We start from the raw sequence: 24150 nt of genomic DNA on the forward strand, positions 1-24150 counted from the left end.
CCTGTTCTTACTGAGGATTACTGCAGTTAATTTCAGTAAGAGTGAGTGTCATTAACTCTGGTGACGGAAACAGGTTCACAATGAAGGTCTGATGAAGCCATGGCACTTACTGTGCCCCCATTCCTGTGTGAGATTTACCCAGAACAAAGCAGCCTTTTCCTGTCCCAAGCGCTCTGTGCATTCTGAGGCTCGGGGGTTTTCTCTCCTGCCCCTCATCATCGTTGCAAGCAGCCAAATTCTGCCCCCAGCTCCCTCTGGGCAGCCCTGCTGCCATCCAGGTGCATCCAGGATGTACAACCTCGCTGGGACGGAGGGAATCTGCAAAAGTTTCTCCAAAGGCACGGTCTGGGAGGGATGGACTCATGGAATATTGCATTAATTGCAGAATATCCTGCTGCTGCTGCTGCTGCTGCTGAGCAGGACCCAGATGTGCTGGCTGAACTTCTGAGGGGGGACAAAATACTCAGAAGGAAAATATCGGCTGAAGTAAGTGGGACACAGTATTTGCAGGGCTTTGATCTGCTTTTACAGCCCATTTGAAACTGATTTTCTTGGCAACACTTCTCCCTAAGCTGGGGTTTGGTAAAATGAGGAGTTACTGGAGCTGCTGGTGATTTACATTTGCATGGCATCTTTTCTGTGTCTCTAAGAAGGCATTTTGAAGTGTCCCAAGTGGTTCAAGCACCTGATTAAGAGACTCAGAAGTGCTAAGCAAAAGTAAACGCCAAAAGTCACGTCACAGAGGAAAATGAAGGATATATTAAAGGTAGCTTAATTTTTAATATGAGTTTTAATTACTTTTTCTTCCACTATGTCAACATTTCCAGAGGAAATCCAAAGCCTCAACTCCTTGTGTGTCCTTTCAAAAAAGGACCTGCAAAGAATCATTTTTCTCCTCTGTGAGACTGGAGTACAGATCAAGTTCAATAAAACTTGTCTCTGCTCAGACTGCAATGATTTCTCCAAATGGCTCAATAAATTACAATATTTGTTCTGTGTTGAGCACCAAGGGAAGACAGATTGTAGCTCATTCACCAGGAAAGGTCAGCAGACCCAAATGAAAATGCAAAAACATCAATTGTTTCCATTCACTAATCACATATAATTGGTCTGGCTCACCTGAACTAGAACACATTTGTTATTATAATGCATAATTAAGGTTCTTTTCATTTTGCTGCTTTCCAGATGCAATTATCTCTCTTTTAACAAATGCAGAGAAGGAAACTTCTTGTAAAACTGAAGATACATTTGACAAATTAGTATAATTAAGAAAATGTCCCTGAAAGAGGAAAAACTTTCTGAGTAGGAGCACTGTCAGTTCCCAGTACTTATTGCTGTCCTTTGTGACTTCCATCGACAGCAGAAATCCTGATTTACGTGCGGGATGGAAGTGTCCAAATCAGCAGGGCTCAAACATGAACGTCTTTGTTTTTGCTCTTCACTTGCTCTAATGCTTTCATTTTGCTTTTGGGAGAAGAGATTTTTCCTCTTCTTCCCCCATTCCTGGAGCACAGAGTGTCGCCAGCTCTGCTGAGTTCTCCCAGTGCCACCCCCTCCTCACCAGGCCCCCTGGGCAGTGGCATCAGAGCTGCACAGAATGGGTTCAGGTGAAAGATGAGGATTGCTGGGGGGAAAAGTCCTCACAAATGGCACCTCTAAAGTGAGATCAGGCATTGGGGCAGAAGGTTTTGCTGTCAGGCTTTTCGTGTGGGCTGGGCTTGAGCCCCTGAACCAGAGGCTCCTGATCCCAATCGAGCATCCCGGGGTTTCTGCTCCTCTGTCCCAATTGCCTTCTGGAGACGTGCACATGTGCTGCACACAGTAGGTGTAATAATCTATTAAATATATAAAATACAATAGAATCTGTGGGCTCCTGGGCTCTGTTGCTGTCCCTGCAGTCCCCCCATGGGACATCCAGGCAGATGAAACCATGGCAGGACAGGGACACAGCTCCAGCTGGGCCAGGGCAGGCTCAGCTCGGGCATCAGCAAGGATTTCCTCATGGAAAGGGAAACTCTGCAAAGATGATCTCCTGACAGAACACATTTGTTCCTCAAAGCTGGATGTGTCCCTGTGCAAGCAGGGACATGAGGGCAGTGGGAACAGGGACATCTCTCCCGAAATTCCAGCCAGCTGCTCCCTGCCATCCCATATTTGCAATGTCAACACAACAGGTTCACTTAAATCTCACATTCTGAACGAGCTTGCCTCTTTCTGGTGCACAATTTTCCCTTTTTCTGATGCATAATTACTTCCTGTAACTTAAAGCTGATTTTAAATAATGATGTTAAAGTCAGTGATGGGTTAGAGGCTTATTAGTATCTTCAGGGATCTAAGATTAAAGATTTTAATATAAGGAAAATGCATGCAGTCATTAATGTGTTTTTGAAGTGTAAAGCCTGTCTAATCTAATTTACTATATTACAGTATGAGCTATAATTTTGACTAATTAAATGTCTCTAATATTTTTGCTAGCTTAAGCTTCGATTAACCAATATTTACTTTATTAGGAAAAGATTAAACACCTCAAGAAAAATCTTTAAAAAGTTGAACATACCAATTTCCATTGGAGCAATGGGGCTCGGGGAAGCCAAGATCCATTTTAGAGAACCAAAGTGTGCTCAAAGATTGAGCACACCATTTCCCTAACAGTCACTATTAAGCTGGTAAAATGAATTTAATAGAATGTTGTAAGCACAATACTTTGTAATGCAGAATTTATTAGGGTGCAGGAGAAGCAAATTGCTTTATTCTGGTGTGTTTGTGCAGCCCACAAAGCGAGGCAGGTCTGAGACAGGTGGAGGCTCACCTTCTGTGGGTTCTCAGTGCCAGCCAGAATGAATAATGACTATTTCTGTGTGCAAATAGGAGGCACTGCAGGGAGAAAATGCAGCGTGGCTGGAAGGCAATTTATTGAACTCCTCAGCACCGTTAAGTGCAGAATGAAAGCTGCATTTCCAGGCCAGGGAATGCATCAGGCAGGACAGGAGCTCACAGTGATAAACAAAGGAGAAAGCAGAGGCATCTGAGCAGAGCCCTGCCCCCAAACGGGCCTGCCAGCAGATATTTCACACTTAGGGCTTGTCAAACACACCTGTCCTCTGGGTAACAAAATACCCCCCAGCACCACAGACAGTTTGTAAACAGCCACCGAAGGGGAGGAAACCACTGCCTGTCCTTGCTGCTGAGGGATGAGCCCGCAGGGACTCAGCTCCCCTTCCCCACAGTGCCCGGAGTGCTGAGTGCTCCCTGCTCCTGCTCCTGCTCCCTGTTCTTCCTCCTGCTCCTGCTCCCTCGCCCAAACCTGGTTCTTAGCAAGGGGAGGAGCAGGGAGTGGAAGAGAGGAGTTTTTCCCCCTCTTTTTCTCCTCCTTTTCCCCCCACTGCCCTGTCAGTTTTTAATCTGAGCCCGCTGGGATGGGAGCCTGCTCCAGAGGTGCCTTTGGTTTATTCATTCACAGCCACATCTCCTGTGCTGGTTGTGTCCTTTCCCTCCCTTTGTACCCCACTCCACACCACCAGAACTGGGATGAGAAGGAGAACCACTGCTCTTGCAGGCTGTTTTGCTCTCTGATCGAGCCTTTCTGGCCCATCCCCTGCTCTGAGGATGGATTTTCCCTCCTCCTGGGCACCTTGGCAGCAGTCTCTGCTCACATTTTTGGCATGTGCAGGGGCATGTGGGGACTGTGTGCTGTGCTCCTGGGGAGCTCTCAGCAGGAGCTTACACTTTCTAGGGGATGGAGCACCCAGAGAGTTCATTTTCCTTGCTCATGGGAGCCCAATGCAATCAGACAGGAAATTTCCACACAAACACCAGTCTGCTGCAGCTTTGCCGCTTCCTTTAGAGGCTGCACTTTGTTCCAAAGGGAACATTCTGTTTTGGAAGCAGCTGTGGCACTCCAAGGGAAATCAGGCTGCTCCCTGCCCAGTCCCCATCTGGCTCTGACTGCACAGAAGTCAGAGCTGCCCTATGTGAGAGGTGCAGGGCAAAGCCAAGCTTGCCAGGAGGGGAGGATGGCCTGGGTTCATGGAGAAAGGAGATTTGGGAAGAGCCAGTGGTGTTGGTAGCCCCATCCCACCCCTGACAGCTGCACTTGTTCTTGTGCAGCTCCTGGTGAAAGGCAAACTCACACCACTTCTGGCCCCAGTCAGATCCAGAAGCAGAAAGTGCTTCAGAGCGCTGGCTGCAGGCCAGCTGGTGTTTGTTTGGTTGGTTGGTTGGTTGGTTGGTTGGTTTGTTTGTTTGAAAGGTGTTTGTTTTCACATCTGCCCTGCCTGTGTTTGTTCTGCTTGGGTGTTCTCTGCAGGCAGCCCTAACCTTGAAAAGATCCTGGAACGGTTTGGATTGGAAAGGACTTAAATCCCATCCAGTGCCATGGCAGGAACAGCTGCCACTGTGCCAGGCTGCTCCCAGCCCTGTCCAGCCTGGCCTTGGCACTGCCAGGGATCCAGGGGCAGCCCCAGCTGCTCTGGGCACCTGTGCCAGGGTCTGCCCACCCTCACAGGGAACAATTCCTCATTGCCAATATCCCATCCATCCCTCTGCTGTGGGAGCCATTCCCTGTGTCCCGTCCCTCCATCCCTTGCTCTCTCCAGCTTTCTTGTGGGCTCCCCTCAGGAAGACACACACTGAGAAGCATTTAAGCACAATCTACAGAAATAATCTCATTTTGAAGCCTGTTGTAGAATAACACTACTGGTTTTTCACTAATGTTCCTTATCCCTTACAATTCTGGCTCAACAGACCATAGCTGGGCTGTGAAGCGCAGAGCAACTACAAACAAAACAAAGGGATTTTTTCCCCCGCCCCAAAAAGAATTCAATTTAAAAGCATTTTCCTCACCCTTTGCAGTGCAGGAGTGTTTACAATAATTGTTTTTGTTTGGTTTAGTAAGGTGTAACCAATGGTACCATGAAGCAGTGCACTGTCTGTTTTGGCCACGGCAGTGGAACATAAATGATCAAATTAAATGGATATGATTGCAGTAGATATTACTGAGATGGAAAGAGAAGTTAGAGCAATTATCCTGAAATGAAGTTAAACCTGAAACAGAAAATTTCTGTACCATAATTGCAAAAAATACTTCCATAAATTAACATGGATCTTCACAGCCCTTGTCATCTCTTGCAGTGCTTGCACCTTACCTGGAAACTGTTGTTTTCACTCCAGAGCACTTTGTGAGAGGAAATGTCTCGGTCCATTGCTGCTTAAAGCAGTGCCAGGAATGCTGTACAGAATTTTTAGCAGTGGGCTGGGGGTCCGTAGAAGATGCTGCATGTGATCGGGGTGGCCCAGGGGATGTGTGTGGGGACAAAAGCTCTGGGTGCCCTGGAAGTGACACTGCGAGGAGGGGAGCTGACAAAGGGCTCTCTCTCCCCTGCACACTCACAAGTGCTGCTCTCCCCTGCTGATCCAAGCCCTGGCACGGCGCAGGGGGAGCAGTGTCAGCTCCTGCCTGGCTTTTCCCTGGGATCTGCCGCTCAGGAGGGGCAGAGCTGACCTGGAGGGAGCTGAGCAAGGCACCTGTGGGTGCAAATCTGAGAGCAAACATCCTCTTGCTGATGGAGCACACTTTGGAGAAGGTATCACTGCTAATAACGATGCCTGAGGGAATGGGCTCATATATCATCACGCTAAGGATATTTATAAATATATTTTAAAAGCAGGAGGGGAAGTAGCAGGCAATTTTGCTTCCAGAACATAAGTCAAGTGTGTATTATTAAGCCTAAATAGCCTGGATTAATCAAATGTCATACTGGCACTTCTAATAATGGCTTTACATTGCAAATTCCATTACCTGGCTTTGCCAGCCAGGAGAGAAGCTACAGAAGATCAATTAAACAAACAGGAAATTACCTTTTCTCTTTATAGTCCGTGACTTTCAGCACTTACAATGGTGCCAGGATCCTGAAAATTAAACAGGCATTTTCATAAGATTAATAACTCCCTTGCTTTCTCCCCGAGTCACTGTGGCTTATTTAGGACCCCAGAGTTATCCAGTGTCTGCTGGAGAGGCTGGGGATGATGGGAGCAAATTAAAAATGGCTTAATGTGTCAGAGAGGATCCCAACACATGAGCAGGGGCTCTGCTGTTAATAAATGCACCTGCAGCATGCCAGAGATGGATGAGCAAGGTCTCAGCGGAATTGATGGGGGTAGGGCTGTGCCTACACTTGTTCCTGGGAATGCTTCCCCCCCTGGAGCATCCCTGTCCTGCAGGTGCCTGGGAATGGTCACCCTCGAGGGCAGCAGGGAAGGTTTTGGGGACAAAACCCAAAACCTTTTGCTGTGCCATGAGCAGGGGGCTGCTGCAGGGAGCTGGGTTAGGGCTGCATCTCAAACAGGGCTCATTTCCCTGGTTCTGCTCTGGGTGCATTCTAAAGGATGCTCTTTGGGGGTATTTCTTCTGTCCCCCACAGAAAAGAGCAAGGGGTGAATTTTCCAGCCCCAAGCCTTGCCTGCTTACCATGCCTGGGAGAAGAGGGATGTTCCTGGTGCTCCCAGGGCTGGCTGCTGCAGGATCCTGGCCAGGTGGTCCCTGAGGTCCCTGGGAGATCATTTCCAGAGGGAGCTGAGCCCGAAGGAGCAGCTGCAGTTCCAGGAGCCCTGTCTGGAAGCCCAGAGCACAGGATGAGTTCAGAGGAAGCACTGCCAGGCTGTCCCCAAAACCCTGCACGCTCCCCTGGGTGTTCCTGGGGCCCCAGCAGAACCCTCATGTCTCCAAGGAGGGGCTGTGGAGGGGTGCAAGGAGGCACAAGTGTGCTTTAGGGGCAGTTCTAGACAACAGGCACAGAAGGTGGGAAGGCAGGAGGTGTGGGGTGAGGGGAGGAGGGCAGAGATCTTTATCCAGTCCAAATGAGAATTCACTTCTGCTTAGGGTGAAGGATTATGGGCAGCTTCATGAAAAAAAAAAAAAGGAGAAACAAAAAGAAAAAACCAAACCCCTATAATTCCTCATTTTGGTACATGAAATGAATATCCTTAAAACAAAAAAAAAAAAAAACAACCTAAACCAACCAATGAGCCAAACAAAAAAACCCCAGCAGGATTTGGCAGTTAATTCCTCCGTGATTAAAGGATGCCCAAACATGTGAGGCAAACCCAGGCTCTGAGGGTGATTAAATGCTGAAATGAACCCAGAGACATTTGATAACTGCACAAGCAATTTACTGAGAATGTTCCTTCTAATTCTGATGGCTGCCAGAGTCTCCACTGAAGGAAAATAGGTTTGAGTAACCCCCAAACACAGATTTTTATATATGTAATAGCTGTAACAGTGGGAGTATGGGAGTCTGTTGCTGCTGGGGCTTGTTTGTATTCTGTGTTTGCCGCACTGAGCTGGGGCTCAGCTGAGCAGTGGTGGGCCTGGAGCTCACCAAAGGGCTCAGCCTGGAGAGCAGGGTTTAAAGGCACACCAAGCCAGGGAGGGACGCTGGAGCTGTGCAAGGAGCTGAGTTTGCCCAGTCACTTGGTGCCAGAGTGTGCCCACATTATCTGGGACAGCACTGCCCGCCTTTCAGGAGTGAGGGAGGGTCAGTAGGGAAGCGTGGCAGGAAGGAGTGCAGAGCCAGCAAACACAGAGGCTGGGGAATCACGCAGGGCAGGAGAGAAGGTGGACACAGGATGAGCTTTCCTGGCCTTGCTGAATTTATTAAGATTTTAATAACTTTTAAACCAGGGGAATTATGTCTGGTATTGACTGAATTATGGCTAAGTTAGAAGCCAGTGAGCCTGGAATCTGACATTTCATTTAATTCCTGGTTCCAGACTTGATTGTCACAGACTGCTTTTACTCTCCTCTAAAGTTACAATCTCTTTTTTGGGCTGGAATCTCTATCTGCAGTTGATTTTGAGGATAATAGCAAATTAGGGCTCTTATCTCTGTTCCATTACCCAGCCTCAGGCACCCACTGCTCACAGGGGTGAGTGTCTCTCTATCCTTGGCAAAACCTGTGCCAGGAGAAGGAACAAACTCTTGGATCCTCGTGGAAAAGGGGAGAGGGGTGGGGCTGCAGCAGAGATGAAGCTGGGAAATACAAGAAAAGCTGTGTGGCTGAGTAATGGAAGCTTAAGGGGAAAACTGAAGGGGAGGAGGTGAAAGTGAAATGAAAAGTGAGAGGGAAGGGAGGATAACAGAAGGATGATGTGAGCTAAAAACCAAGGCGAGGAACAGAACAGCTGAATAAGGGCTTGAGAGGAAAACTGTGCAAGTTGTTGCCACTTTGGGGCTTTTTAGGAAAGGAGCCTCAATTTTATGCAGGAATAAAGAATAAAGTGTGAGATTCAAAGCAGTGCTGGTTGGGATGCGCTGGAAAGGGAATAAAGTGATTTAGGAAGGAAAATATTGGCAAGAAAAGTAAATATTGGCATAGGGTGAAAGACCAGAAGTGATGAGTGAATAAAAGTAGGGATGAGAAACAAACTGGGGCACAGAAGGAAACCAAATGGCTTTTTTGGGAGCAGGCAGTGGCAGAAAGGAACGAGGGCACCAAGGGAAAGGAAACAAAACGCCACAGATTCAGTTCTTGTTTTGTTAGAGACTGGAAAAGAAGGGACGTGGGGAAGGAAGGGCAGAGGAGAGGTCTGAGAGGACCCTGAGTTCAGCCTCCCCAGTCCTGGGGGTGTTCAGGCAGGAAGAGGGGCTTGTGGCAGCCCCAAATTCCTGTGAGCGCTTGGCTGCCCCCATCCTGCTCCTTTCTGGCACTTTGACGTGTGACATGAGCCCAGATCCATGAGGAAACCTCCCTCCATGGGCATGGCAGGGTGAACTGGGGGATCTGTGTGTGCTGTGATCCCAGCACTGCCCAGGACAGGTAGATGGAGCACATGAATTCCAACACTTGTGTGTCACTGCCCTCAGCAAAGAATTTTTTCCTAATACCCAATCTGAACTTACCCTCTCTCAGTTTGATTGTGCATTTGGACATTGATGCAAAACACTATTACCCAAATTCACTGTAATTCTCCAGCACCATCTGCACTATGGCTAGGACTTGAATAAATTTTAAAACCCTTCAATTTTTGTGACTAAAATGTTGTTACTATTTAATATTCCCCAGTTTTCTTGCTGCACTTCCTCCGTGTCTAGATCAGGCAAGGGCTCTGTGACAGCTTTAGCATATTTGCAAAAATGAACTGATTCTTTTTTTTTTTTTTAATGTATATACTTTGAATAAAACATTCATTCCCTCTCCATTTTGGATGGAATTCCTACTTTTTAAACACATTTTCTGTTGATTGAAGTTTCTCCTGTCTGTCATTCTCCAATAGTACCAAATGGAGGATGTGGTGAAAAATATTAACAGTCCCTCTCCAAATATTTCAGTGGAGATCACAGTTTGAATCCACCCACCAAATCGTGCCCTGTGGTAGCTTTTCCTGGGAAATCCGTGGCCGTGTGTGGTGTGTGCCATTGTGAAAGTTCGTGGATACATCTATTGCAATTACATCTTCCCCAGTTCTGTGGAGCTCACATGAAATTTCACTGCAGCTGCCACCATCTCTGGGAAAATAAAACATCACCCAATTAAAGAGCCTCAGAATGGAAGCTCAGCAGGAGACAAAAATCTTGTTTCTCTGAGTGTGTTAGTCCGGGAAGCTGGGCCCTGGGTGTTACGAGCAGGTCAGAAAAGGGATCTGTCAGAAGATACAGGGAGGTTTTGCTCAGAGGAGCTGTTCTACGCCTCAGTGCAATCTGCAGCACTCAGGGCAGGGAATATCTCAGCTCCCCAGGGTTTGTTAGGCAGCATCCTCTTGCTGCCTCAGGGTCTCACTGGCTGCACATTTACCCACCTGAGTGGGTAAGGATGGCATCATTTACATTTGCAAACCCAGCTTTTATTTTTCTCCAGGAGAGTTAGCAGCCCTGACAAGATTTTCCAGCTGCACAGTGGCTTCATGGAGGGGAAAAGCCCATTTCAGCATCCCCTGCCTCCTTTGCATGTTAAACAGCATTGCTGGGGAGGTGTGCATTAAACCTCTGTCACATGGGGTGTGAATCTGAATTACTCACAATATTTAGATGGAAGCACTCTCAAGCCTATGGAGAAGGGTGGAAATTAAGTTTTATAAAACCTCTGATGCTTTGCCTCCTTTAACATAATACCTTTTATTTTTGTTGTTGTGCTTCTTTTATTTTTTACTTGATGGGGGCCCTGTTTACTTTTTGTAAGTCTACTACTTTAAAATAAAATTTTATAAGACATATAGCCCATGCTTCATAAATCCAAATGCTGGAACATGGCAATAGTTTTTAGAACAACATTAAGGATGATCTGTCTTTTTTATGTGTGCCAAAGGCACCACAGTGATGCTTTTAGGTAATGCACCATAAGTTTGCCAGTGCAGCAGACCCCAGGGAAATTATTATAACAATAAAGCACATATTTAAAGAAAGATTTTTAAGATTTTTAGAGCTGTGTTGCAAAAGTAGATGTAGAGTAATTGTATAATTACTGGTTTACTTTTTGGGGGGGGATGAGGTTTTTTTGAGAGGACTTGAGGTCAGGCTCTGATTTTATGGGAGCAATTTGCCAGAGACAGATTACTGTGGGAACATTCCATAGCACAGAGCCATCTTTTTGTGGGATAATCAGGTAGGCAGAGATCTACTGCCAGAAAGTGCCCTTGCCCCTCTCTGCTTTGAATTGCACCTGTAATTATTTGCAGGCACAGAGGCTAATCCTGAAAAGTGGGGCCATAACACCTGGGATAATTTATTGCAGATGGGTTGGGTAGGTTGCAAGTTGTACAGAATCCTAAAATCCAAGGCATTTCCTATCAGCATGTGGACACGGGTCAGCATGGGCCCAGCCCCTGCAGCACATCCTGCACAAGGTGCACTGTGCTGGCTGGGCAAATCTGTGATTAATCACCACCAAGTCTGGATAATGCAAAGGAAGCACTTTCATAACAGAAGTCCCTGCATGAAGAAAAACTTCATTTCTTTAAGAAAGAATAAATCTTTAAGTGATTTGATCTTTAAAACCCCCTTGCTGCTCGCAGATGATTTAGATATAGGAACATCTCCAGCACATGCATGATTCAAAGACTCTTTTCAAATAAAGTCTTTTGATGGAGTAAGGGAATTAAACATCAAACCCAACATCTCCCAGTGCCAAAGAGTCCTTGGTGCGACAGCTGGTCAGCTGAGCAGCAGAGAGCTGACAGCTCCATCACTCAGTTCATTACCCAAATGCTTCAGAACACGAGATGATTTTATTAAACCAGGGATGTCTCAGAGTGGTTAAGAAAGCCAGAAGAAAATACTCCCTAAAAGCAAAAAAGAAAACACCAAAAATGTGTTTGGCACTTTGGATGGAGCCATACAGCTTCTAGCTGAGCTTTTTTTTTATCCTAATGCCACAATATAATTTTGTGTGCTAAGGAAAAATCAGTCTCACTGCTAGAACATCAAAGCAAGGCCAGGCCATGCTGTGTTTTAAATAAAAGGACAAACCTTTGGTCTCTCCATTTCCTCCTTGCTGGAAAGCTGCATCAGCAATCTTCCAAAGGCTTGAAATGTGGAAAACACTTTATTTTCATTTTTGCAAATTCCGCTGGTTTTCAGATGGTTCTCACATCTCTCCCTTTTCAACAGAGAAAAAAAAGAAGGAGAAGATGAATTAATTTAAGTTTGCATTGCTATTGTACAACCCTCCTGATTTTTAATGTTTAATTTGATGGATGCCATGGGGCAGGTTGGGTAAGGTTCATGTCACATTTTCCCAAGTTCATCTGGATTTAGGTAGGGCATGTGGCAAAATTCCTTCCAGGGCAGAAACAGCATGAAATTCATTTTTACATCTTGGTGTAAAAAATGCCCAAGGTCCACATGAGGAGATTTCAAAGATCTCCACCCCTTTGAAAAGATCCCGGGAGCTCACTGGAAAACACCTGCAAAAACAAACAGTGGATTGAGGCAGCAGGCGTTTGCCAGTCAGAAACTTCTGGATGATATTTTTAATTTTCTCCTGCTCTTCATTTCTCACACATTGATCAAAATGTGTTAAGGACCAGCAGCAATTTCTTATATTAATAAGCTATCTCGGCTCCCTGCTGCAGCTTGATTGAACAAAAATGAGTTCTAAATGCCTAATAATGTACTTTTACTGCCTTTTCTAGAATTCAAACCTTCAGTTGCCTCTGCTCACACTTTTGGGGAAGGAGTTTTCCTGATATCCAGCCTATTCCTCTGCAGAGCCTTCCTGGCTCCAGCAGATCAGCATTCCCACCCAGCCTGGAGTCATCTGGGAGTTAAAGGGTGCCCTCATTTCCCTTTTCTGAAACAGTTCAGTATTTCAAAGATTTCATTTGCTACAGTGGATATAAAGGCAATGGTTCCTCTCAGGAAATACTCCATATTTTGTGCAAGGGAGATGAAATAGTCATCAGGGAGCAAAGAGGAATCAGAATGAAGCTTTACAAGATGTCCACACGCAGAAAAGTGTGAAATTTCACACTTCAATGTTCTAACTCTTTTATTTAAAGAACCTTAGTGTTTGTTCTCCTCTCAAAGCCATTTAGCTGATTTCTATTTAATGCTCCCTCAAGTCCCAGGTGGTTTTCTGTACAGGTTTCACTGAGCAAGAGGTTTTTGATGCTGCACAGAGCTCAAGCCGGCTCCCTTCCTCTCAGGAAAAGCAACATTTCCAGAATGTTCCTAGGCTAGGAAGGAGGGCAGCTCTCCTCTGCAGGGGCTGGGTTTGTAAGAAAAAGGGTTTTGGGGAGGTTTGGAGTGCCCAAGGAAGGGCTGGAGGTGGCGCTCATTGCTCTGGGCATGGGGCACAGCTGGGACGGGGTGATCCTGGAGGGCTTTTCCAGCCTCAGTGACGCCGGGATTCTCTGACCATGGAATCAGCGCTGCTGACCAGCACAGGGTGATTTTGCTGCGCCACCTGCCTCCGCAGCAGGTTCTGCTTGCTCTGGGAAGTGGCTGCACAAGGGTACAGGGGCACGGAGCGTGGCAGCAGCCCCAGCTGAGATCCTGCAGCACACAAACGGAATGCAGCAGATGATCCTCAGCTGAGCACAAGCTGCAGGGGAAAACATAAGCTTCAATCAACTCTTGGAAATAATTTGAGCCCAATGCCATAAGTGCCTTAAATTAAATCCCTCTCCAGAGCAGCCAATCTGAATCATTAGACATATGTCACGTAGCGAGCCATAATCACCCCCAGAGTGGTGTACACAGCGTTCCATTTACAAAGGGGATGTACTGCACTGGGTAATTTCACCATTTTTCAGCGTTCTGTGTCTCAGAAAACAAAGAGTGGGAGCCAGGCTGGTGTTGTCACATCACTCTGTGACACACAGCACTCTGCCCCACTGCAGCCTCCCCCTCTTGTCTGAGCTCCCTGGCCAGCATTCATTGCTGCTCCAGGATTTCAGAAAGTTTCAGGAGCAGCAGAGAATCTCCAAGGATCTCCCAGCATTAACAAGCAGCTCAGTTCCGTGCCCTTACCCCAAAAGGGAGCTCAGTCAGTTCTGCCAAAAAACGTAAACCTGTTCAAACGTGTTCATGGAATACCCTGAGTGGGAAATCTGACACACACCAAGGAAAACTGAGCAAGGAAAAATAGCAGCTGCATTTGAAAATTTGTTTTGAAATTTAAATTGTTCAATCAGATTGGTGGTAACACATTGAAATGATGGCCATTATGTGCCATCATTTGTTTCATCAGTTATGGAAATATTTAATTGAATTGAAGCCATCTTTACAGACTGTACTAATTACAGTTTCCTCTTCACGGCAAGGGTAATTTATGGACTTTTGATGGAAATTATGAGGCTAAAAATAACCCCTACAATATTTATGCCCAGTAGCATAAACTTTCATATTTTAAAAATATGAGTAACAATTTGGTAGCTCAGACATTCACCTTGTGGGCCCTGGAGATATTCCATCAGTTTTTCAGATACTTGTCTTTTTCTTTGTTTATTTTTTCTATTAATTTTTTAACACAGTTTTAACCCCTGGGTGAAATTACCCAGGATTTTCCTGCCAGTTTTTTCAAAGTACATATCTAACTTCCCTATCCATAAGTGTAATAATTACAACTAAGAATACCTTTAATATGATAAATGTAATAACTGTAACTACCACCTCTAATCGGTGCCAATAATTCCTGATAAAGCTGCTCCCAGTGAGGCTGCTGCAGTGGAATGTCTCAGTCTGAGTGTGATTTGTGGTGAAGGACACTCTGAGTCCTCTTGTGAGGGAAGCATTACAAGGAGAAAGCGTTCCTAGAGTTGTTTGGGTTCCCATTCCCTATTTCTCTTGGAGCTGTGTAATTTAGCACTTGATGTACAGTTGTCATCAGGTGCAGCGGTGTTTTGTTTACACTTGATGCTTTAATATTTGCAAATGTAGACATTGAATAAGGCATTCTTCAGACTCAAATGGCCCTCAGAAGATGGAGGAATAGAAATGTTCCAGATTGATAATTACCAAGGAAGCTTTAAACTGCAGGCACCTCCAGTAAGTGTCTGTTCAAGAGCCAGCCATCATTATGATGAGGAAATGTGGCAGCTCAGAGCACAGGTGCTGATTAAACATGGCTCATAAGAGTGGATGTGTTGGAAAATCTGCACCCCCCACCCTTAAGAGCATCATCTCACATGAGCTCCTCAGACATTACACTTCCCAGGGCTGGAAATGTGCCTTGGTTTTCTCTAAAACAGCTGCTGCCGAGGCTGCAAGGTAAATACTGGAGAATGGCAGCCCATTTTCTCTCTGTCCCTTCCTGATACCTGAGGAATTAAGGATGAAACTGCATTAATGGCACTTAAAGGGAGGCAGAATAATGATGCAGCAGCACAGGGAAAATAAGCTGCTATAAGGTTTAAGGCAATTCCTGAGCAAAACCTGCACATTTCCTCATGTCCCCCAAACAGCAAATGTGTGTCTGGAGCTTCGGGAGAATCAAAGCCATGGATCCAGTGGGAAACCTGGTCACATTTGGGTTTATAACCTTCCTCCATGCCCAGGAAAGATAAAGGGGTATTTATTTCTTCTCGTGAAAACTAATCAAATCACTTGTGTCTCCTTGCAGTTATTATTACTTTTAAACTTCATGTTTATCCTTCCTTAATATGAGGCCTGGCACGAGCTGGGGAGAAGGAAGGATGGGGACAATCACAGGCAAAGTCCTCTCCAGCTTAGCTGAATGATTTTAAGCCTTTTCCCCAGAGTGAGAGGAGGCCCTCCAGCCTCAGAGAAATCTGCCATCAGCAATGTTGGGATGGAAGGCAAAACCAGAATTCCCCGTGGCCTGGTGCCGAGGGGTGTGCCAGCAGGAGCTGCTGTCCTTTTGGATCCTTAATGTTTGAACTCCCGATCAGGACGGGATTTTTGCACGGTTCAAAGCGCCAAGTGTGCCCAGCAGTTTCCAGATGGGGGATCTGCTGCAGCCCTGGGGCTCCCAGGCATCCCCCATGGCCATTCCTGGCTGGACAGGCAGCTCTGCCTTCAGGGCAGCTGGAGCAGCTGGAATCCAGAAACACAGCAGCCAAAGACCAAAGCTGGAGCTTAAAATGTCCCCCCTGCCAACTTTAACCTCCCTCCAGCAGCTCCTCTCTGGAAGGGATGTACTTTGGGACAGCCTGTGATCTGATTTATCCATGCTTTTTCAGGATAAACTCGGATTTCTTCAGCTTTATTAAAGACCTTATGTTCCTAAGCATCTTAGAGATAATAGTGCTTAATGGGCACTCAGGAAAAGACAGACTGTGTCATTTTTAAAGATATAACCCTGACATTTATGCACAAAAATGCTGTTTGCTAAATAGCGCTCATTTCAAGGCATTGTCTTGGATTTTGAAATGCCTTTCTATTGAAAAAGAGAAAAATGGCTCTTCCTGAAGCAGTTCCATTGCAAATGCAAGCTCCCAACTGCTCTGTAGTGGGGCCATCTTCCCTCCCCTCAGGCTCCTCTCTGGAGTAACTTTCAGGGCTCTCTCGAGTGAATGTTTCTGTTTCCAGGGCTCATCTGCTGTCAGAGTGCAGAAAAACCTGTATTTATTGCTGCTTTTTGGGATTTTCACCTCTTGCAGCCCCTGCACAGGACAGTGTAAAGCACTTTTTGTGCAGATATCCTCCTCATTTAACCAGGTGTCTGTGTCAAAGCAGTGGCAGAACCCCCTCTGAATTCAATTTTCATTGCTGTTGTTTTAGGGGTTTCTATGGCTTCCTTTGGTTTGAAGTTTGCTCAAATGTAAGGTACAATGTCTTTGTATCTGCCCAAAAATTCTCGCCATATTTGTAAGCTATTGAATACTTTCGAGATGGACTCAGATAAAAGCAGTAAACAAAAATTCCAGCAGTGCCATCAGTCTTTCAGTCTTCATCCCACCAGCTTGCTTTCCACTCTCCTCATCTGCTTTTTATTTCTGTCAAATTCTTTTCCCCTTCCTTTACTCCTTAATAGAAGCATTGGGGTTTTTTGGGGTTGGTTTTTTGTTTTCGTTTGGGGTTTTTTTTTTGTGATTGTTCGTTCCTCTCTGCTGTCCTGTTGCCGCTCTGTTTCCAGCAGCAGCCTGTAGTCCTGCACATGGTCAGCAGTGACTGTGCCCGCCTGTCTGGCTGTCTCAGAGGGAAATCCTCTCTCTCAGACACTCAGGAAAAGCAGACCTGTGAAGCAGGGCTCTGAAAGACTTACAAAGGCAGGAGAAAGCAAGTTTCTTTTCCAGAGAGACTGTTTAAGCTGTTACAGCGTGGTGGGAGGAATGCTCAGCCGCGAGGGAATTTGATCAAACCCTGCTGGAATCAGGAGAAATGTTTGGAACAGCCCACAATCCATGGCATAGTGCAGGCAGAGGGAAATATAAAATGTAAAGGAGAAAAGCAACAGTTTTAAAACTTCCTATCAAATCGAGAGCTTGCCCCTCGAAAATCATGCTTTAGTTGCTGCCTGGTGTTGCAAGAGATACCTAAATCAGGTCAACCAGATTCTTCTGCTGTTTGTAAAAAGGAAGAAGTTCATTACTTAGAAATTCTGTAACTCAAATCATGCCAATTGTGCCTTTGGGAACTATCTCCACTTGCAAGCTGAAGTGAAATAAATCCCATTGGAAAAGGCAGATCCTTGTATCTTAATAAGCTCAACTTTTTCTATATATACATACACACATGTATTTTTATCCCTCTGCTTTCCAAAGGATCAAATCAGGGCTCAATGCACCTTTCTGGAGTGCAGATAATTATAGAAACCTGCCCTGGCTCTCACGGGGGGGGCGGTATTTTGGGTGGAGAAATACCATTTTTATTTAGCCCAAAGTGGGATTTGTAGCAGTTTTGTCTCTGGTCATTCAGCACTGCCCATGCTGCATGAGAAGGGCTGAGTCCCTCTGAGAGTTCAGCAAAAAAAAAAAATCAAGCAAAATTTGAGCATCCTTGTTACAGCTGGGGGCAAAACCTTCACAAAAGCAGCTGGAATAAAGCCACATCTGGAACACGGAGCTGGGTTTTGGATAGGCAGTTTGGAGCAGAGGAGATACCAAATGTGACAAATAGGCAGTGACCTTGCTATAAACAAGCCTAATCTTCTTTACAAAAATCCCATTTGCTGAGTTGAGGCTCATCCCCTCCCCTGGTCAGGGTTTGGGTCCTGAGCCTGTCCCAGGTTTCAGTTCCCCACAGCCACAGCAAGGAGAATTAAACCATCCCCCAAGCCCAGAGCCAGCCCTGCATTTATTACATTTCAAAATTCCTCTGTTTGGCTGCAAATTTCTTATAATCTTGAGAAGCTTGCAATCTACAGGGACAGGGAGTTATTTGGGGTAAGAGAGGCTGAAATCCGGGGGGTTCCAGAGTGGGGTTTTTGCCTTTCTATGCTCACCACCCTTTTTTCCTTGGGCATTCTGATGGCTGGGAGCAAGGAGGGGAAGGTGCAGGAAGGGCAAGGGCAGGGCCCTGGGTTCTGTTTGAGTGCACCCTAAAAGCAGGAGCCCCCAGATGGGTGATGGGTTCCAGAGGGCAATGATCCTGGAGCTGGCAGGGCAGTGACAGTGACAGGGACAGTGACATGTGGCAGGGTGGAGCACAGGAGGGGACCAGCCTGGGGAATGCACGATCAGGGATGCCAAGGGGCTCGGAGAGGGTGGGAAGGGGCTGGCACAGAGCACAGTGCATGGGAGGCTTCCACAGCAGCTTCTGAGCAGGTGTGACAGGGAGTGGTGCTGGGAGCGTGGCTCAGCTCCAGAGGGTGTACAATGGGCATGGTAACAGCTCCTGCTCCCAGGGCTGCTGCAGGCTCAGCAGTGCCCAGAATGCTGATGGGCTCAGGGGGGGCTCTGCCAGCCACACAGCCCCTGAGCTCCAGCTCCAGGAGAGCCTGGGGCAAACCCTCTGCAGCCTGCAGGATGGGCACATGCAAATTGCAGTGCTGCTTGTGGCAGGGCTGGGGCTGTTCACCATGCTGCTGAGAAACTTCTAGTGCACATCCACAGAGCACAGTAGCTCATGGGTCCTGTCTAAACCAGAGGTAACAGCAGTTTCTGGATTACACTGGCAGAGAGGTGACTTTGCAGAGGAAGATGCTGCTAAACTGTGAGCAATGATTATTTTCTGGGCAGATGAGTGTGGTGAGTGCACAGGTACTAGCTCCCAGCTGGACACCACATGGCACAGGAGAATCTGTCCTTTGCTAAGAGATAAGGATGGAAAAATATGCTTGGAGGGGGTTCCCAGTAGCAGGTGTTTCAGTGCAAGTGGAGCTCTGTCAGAGGGAATTACCTGGAGAAAAAACATCTTCCTCAGCACTGCTTTGCTGTGCCCTGCTCCCTTCTGAGCCTTCTGTGTGCCCCAGCCCCACTGAGCACCTGTGATCCGGACCCCTCTGGGATCCACATCCCTGCCAAAGAGCCCGAGGGCAAACCTTGTGCTCACCTGGCTTCCTGAATCCCTGCATTAGCCTGGCACCAGCAGCAGCGCAGAGCTCACAGCCATTAGGATTTCAGCTCTCCTCTCCCTTCAGTGGCTGCCAGGTGGGTTTCGATGAGTTCTCATGCCCCTCCCGGGGTTGCCTGTGGAGGGAGGGGAGGCTGCTCGGAGCAGAATCCCTGCAGGAATGGATGTCCAGGTGTTTGTGGGAGCCCTGCTGGCAAAGCACCTGCCAGTGCTGGCACTGGGCTGCCTCGGGGAGCTGTGGGTGGCTCCCAGCTCGGGGCAGAGCAGCATCCAGCAGGGCCTGTGCTTCCACATGGCTGCTTCCATGTGTCAGCCGTGTCCCAGCTGACACTCAGCCCGGGAAAATTCCTCCTCTGAGCCAGGACAGCAAACATGGCCACCAACCATGCACAAACAGGGGTTTATCCTCAACGAGAAGCAGTCATAAGCTGTAAAATCCCCCACTGGGAATGGGTTCAGCCCTGACCTTTGCTGAAACTCCCTCGGTCCCCGATGACTCCTTGAAATAGAAATATTTGCTTGCCACGCAGAGCTGGAGGAGCTCTTCCAGGTGTGCCCGCTGAAGTGTGCTGTGCAGTTGTGACATTTCCCTTGCTGTGGGGGTTTTTGTGCTCAGAGAGGGAATGGAGCTGATGCTGTCACTGACTCGCTCCCGTGGCTCGGCCCCTTGTGGCAGAGCAGCTGGACCAGGCTGTCATTCCCTCTTACCTTCCACTGCTGAACTCCAAGGAGGGGCAGATACTGGGTTTTTCCCTTCATCCTTGAAGAAATCATGTTACAGATGATGTGCTGTAAGTGAAAAGTCAGTTCTGCCGCTGAGCAGCCTTTGGTCTGCTGTGGAGGATTCACTCCCTGACTGAGGGAGGAGGGAGCTGAAAGGGAGGACTCCAGAATTTACAATTTTTGCCACCTAAGTGCTACCAGCAGCCCAACATGAAAGCCAGTGCTTGTTTTCACACTCAGCAATAACAGCTTCATTCCTGGAACATCATTTATGTTGAGTTAACATTGATTTCTTCTTCCTTCCTTCCTTCCTTCCCTTGTATAATGCTGTGCTTAATTTGTTTTTAAAATGTTATACAGTAATTACTTTATTCAAATGAATCATCTGACAAACTGGTTCTTCATCAAACTTGTCACTTACTCTGCTATTTTTCTTTTAACCTGGACCTTACAATACATTCTGAGCTGGGCTGTCAGTCATCAGCAGAAGAAGGAGAAGAGACTATTTATGGGATTGCTGGATTTCATTAGGGATGTATGGACGAAAATGCTCCAGCACAGCTTGTTTGTGATGCAGATTGATCCAGTCATTCAGCTCCTTTTTAGCAGCTGAATGGGCCTGAACAGAAGAATCAGCTCAAATAGGTACAGCCCAAACCTTTTCAATGCAATGTCCCCCAGCTCAGTCACAGTGAGGAATTATTGCCTCACAAACTCCCTCCTGGGCTCTGTCCTTGGCTGGGCGAGGGGCTGGATGAGCTTTAAGGTGCCCTCCAACCCAAACCATTCCATCATTCCATGTTTTCTCCAGGGTATCTCTCCAGCAAATGAATCCTGAGTGCTCTCCTGCTCTGTTCATGTGGGCAGAAGGAACCTGGAAGTGTGTGCACAGTTTTGATTTGTTTGCTCAGAAAACACACCCACACAAAACTTCCCCTCTTTCCCTCCCTGCCCTCCTGCTGCCCACTGAGCTGGCACTCTTCTCCAAAAGGAAAAGCCCTGTGGAATTCTGCTAATGAGGTATAAATAGTTCCTGGTTATACATCATTAATTCAAATTAATCTTCATTTAATAGGCAGTTGATTAGAGGGATGGAAACGGTTCTGGCCCTAGAATGAGGAAGTGCTTGTGTACATCCAGGTATGAAGGTTGCCTCAAGGGTGGCTGGATGAAGTAGTTTTAATTAATTAAAAAAAAAAGAAGGAGAAAGTGATGGAATGCACAGTAATAGTTTCTGAGGTGGAGGGGATTTTTGCCAAGATCAAATGGCAAAATACCCATCCTATTGGATGTGGGGAGGGATTGTGGGCACCCTTATTTCCAGGTTATCTCAGGCTGCCCTGTGACATCCGCCCTCCCTGATGGAGCAATGCTCTGCTGCTTCCCGCAGGGATTCCAGGAAAACCAGCAGTGGAGCCTTTCTGGCCCAAGCCCAGGCTGGCATTGCAGCTGACTGAGAAGAATTGTCTTCCTTGGGTGCAATGAGGGAAAGATAATTGAGTTTAACCACTAAACTTGCTGGGATCGTAGTTGGGATGAGGAATTACAGGATTGGATCTGAAAGGACAGGCTTTAGATTTTTTTCCCTTCAGATGATGTGGAGTTTGAAGCTCTGGAAAATCCTGCTGACTTTTAGCATTCCACTCGATGGTTTGGTTCCAAATCCTGCACTTAGGCTGGTTTTGGGGCTGTTTTTGTGAATCACACTCTTTTGCAATCACTTGGATGTTTTCTGAGGAAGGGGGAAGAAGTCTTTAAGGTTCTGATACCTGCACATTGTACATGAGAAATCCGTGGAGTGTACAAGAAAATTGCTGAAGTTGGCAGATTGTTTAAGCCATGTCCAGGCATTGCTCTGTGTGGGTTCAGGAGACAAAACAATGCTGTTTATTCCAGGGATAATATTTCCAGAGTGGGGTTTGTATCCTCCACGGTCTTCATTGCTGGATTAGAATTCAAACTGGGTTTTGATTCCAGTGTGTTCCCATTTCTGGTGGTCAGCTAATGACTGCTCTGTTCCTACACGGGTGACATCAAAACTGCAGGAGGTTGCAGCTCATGAGCTGAATGCGTTGAGAGGGCCAGAAATTATAGAGAGAGGGGCCTCAAATTTAACATGGGGAAATGGGGAAACATGTAAGTGAGAAATCCAAAGTATTCTCTAGTGACTTGCACTAAATGAGTAAATTATACTTGCAAAATCAAGCAGTGAAGCTGAAGATTGCTGTTTAGAGGAGCTATTTTTTAAAATCAGCTGTGTGTGCAGTGCATTCTTTAAATCCCACTGGCCCTGGGCAGTGGGAATGTGCTGTTGTTGGCATAATAAGGTCTCTAGAGGCTGGAGGGAGTGGCCATCCCGGTCTACTGGGACAGGCTGTGGCCTTGAGACACCTTCCCCATCCCAGGACACACTCCAGGGAAAATCATCACACTTCCTAAATTTGGGTTATTTGCAGTCCTCTTTTGGAAAGCTTGCTGGTGCCACAGGTTCAGCTCCTTTTTCTTGGAAAAAGCAAAATTATTCCCCTGTCCCTGGGCAAACAGCAGTGACCAACAGCTGCTGAGGTTTAGGAGCTGCCTGGGGTTTAGGAGAAAGCAGAGGGAACACAGAGCTCTGGGAGGCACTCTCAGTCCATTTGCTCTCAATCTCCTCAGTGGATCCTGGACTGCCAGGGTGTGCAGAACACCTCAGCAAACATCACACATCCAAGCTCCATCTCCAAACATAAATTACACTGCAGCAGGCGGAACAAGGCCCATGCCCATCCCTGGTTTCATTAGAAAGGAGCTGCAGGAGTTTCCACAAGCATTTAACATGTTCCTCTGAAAAGGCTGGACAATAAACAGGCGTCGTCTTCCCCAGATGTTTGTGGAGCAGCATTCATAATTCTGAGTTAACCCAGTGCCACAGCAGATAAAAACCAACCCTCCACCCTGCTTGCTGTAGTGCTTTGGACAGCCTTTGGGTTTTCCTAGATGAACACTCAGAAATTATGGCTCATAATTCTTTTTTCCTTGTTTCTGTGTGGCAGTTAAGAGGTGAATAATCCTCCCCATTTACCTCTGTTCCAACAGGAGGGATATTCGAAACTGTGGAAAATGAACCTGTGAATATTGAAGAATTGGCGTTCAAGTTTGCTGTCACCAACATTAACAGGAACAGGACATTGATGCCTAATACCACATTAACCTATGACATCCAGAGAATTAACCTTTTCGATAGTTTTGAAGCCTCAAGGAGAGGTAAATATCTCAATTACTGTGTCAGTTACATCCCTGGTTTGTGCTTTATACCTTTCCCCAGCCTGATCTCCTTTTCTCCTCTGCTTGTATCGTGTGTACCATAAAATTAATCTTTCAAAGGTGCTTGAACTAAGAATCAAGCTGGGCTTGGAGCTGTCATGTGCTTTCTGAATAAACCCCTACGTCCTGTCTGCGTGCTAAGAGCCCCAGATGGCAGGTGGCAAGTCCAAGCCATTTTTCTTTCCAAAACATAGATTTGCCACCTGGAATTCTGCAGAAAAATGATCACAGACTCACAGGAAGCACAGTGGGATGTCACAGCCCATAATTAGCACAGATACCCATTATTGGTAAATTATTTCTACTGCATTTTGAAGACCAGAGGCCAGTAGCCCCCCTGCCCTGAAATATTAATGCTCCAGGAGCTTCCTGGCCACAGAAATAAGTTTCAATGTTATAAACAACTGTAAGAATTGGAGTGGTCAAGTGTGGAAATTTTTTTGCCTCTTCTTTTTTTTTTTTTCCCTGAGAAGGAAAATTATGGCCCAATTTAGTCCCATCTGATTGACCTGCAGGCCAAAACAGAGAGGGGTAATAAGTCACAACTGTCCTCATGCTCCATGTGTTCCTTGGCCTCTAGGAACCAAGCTTAACATTTGATAAAATGCTGTAAAAAGCAGCCCAGTTCCTGGAACTGGATTTGCTAGAAAATAAAAATGCCTTGCTTCAGAAACCAGGCTGGTGAGCTGGCACCTTTCAAACATCTGCACTACCAAATTTTCCTTGTGCCACCTCAGTTTCTTAGTAAGAGTGAAGAAAAGGAGAATTATTTCAAAGACCATAGAAAGGAGCTTTAAATGGCATTTTTTGCATTCTTTTTCAGTTATCAGGTATATGCTGGAGCTATATGCTGTAGAATCTCAAGCATGGGGGATTTATAATCCATATAATCCAGGCTGATACATTATTTCAGATTCCCTGTAGAGTGAGAATCTCTTCTGTGACTGTGTGAAAGTGCCTCTCCATTTAATATGTAAAAAGTTGTTAATGTACATGCAAGAAACTCACAGAGACAGCAGTAATTTCGTCCCATCATGAATTATTGAAGTTATTATGAAATTTGCACATTAAACCTGTGATGCTTTAGGAAAGCTTCTGAATTAAACCTGGAAAGCCTGTGCACTTCATGCTGTCTGTGAAACACTCATTTGTAGAATGGAAACAGAAAACAATTGATTTTCTGTCATATTCTGTTACAGTCAGAGATCCAAATGCGA

The 24150-nt window shown here is 46.3% G+C and overlaps 1 protein-coding gene across 4 annotated transcripts in view; it reads left to right on the forward strand.

Annotated features, from left to right (window-relative positions):
• GRIK1 (glutamate ionotropic receptor kainate type subunit 1) overlaps nt 1-24150 on the forward strand; it is a 97870-nt gene that overhangs the window by 22145 nt on the left and 51575 nt on the right. For all 4 annotated transcript variants that reach the window (XM_030948099.1, XM_030948114.1, XM_030948107.1 and 1 more), the window contains exon 2: nt 22706-22873. In XM_030948099.1, the coding sequence (XP_030803959.1) occupies nt 22706-22873 (168 nt within the window). The remainder of the gene's footprint in view (nt 1-22705; nt 22874-24150) is intronic.

This window comes from Camarhynchus parvulus, chromosome 1 (assembly GCF_901933205.1).
Source record: "Camarhynchus parvulus chromosome 1, STF_HiC, whole genome shotgun sequence".
NCBI classification, from domain to species: Eukaryota; Metazoa; Chordata; class Aves; order Passeriformes; family Thraupidae; genus Camarhynchus; species Camarhynchus parvulus.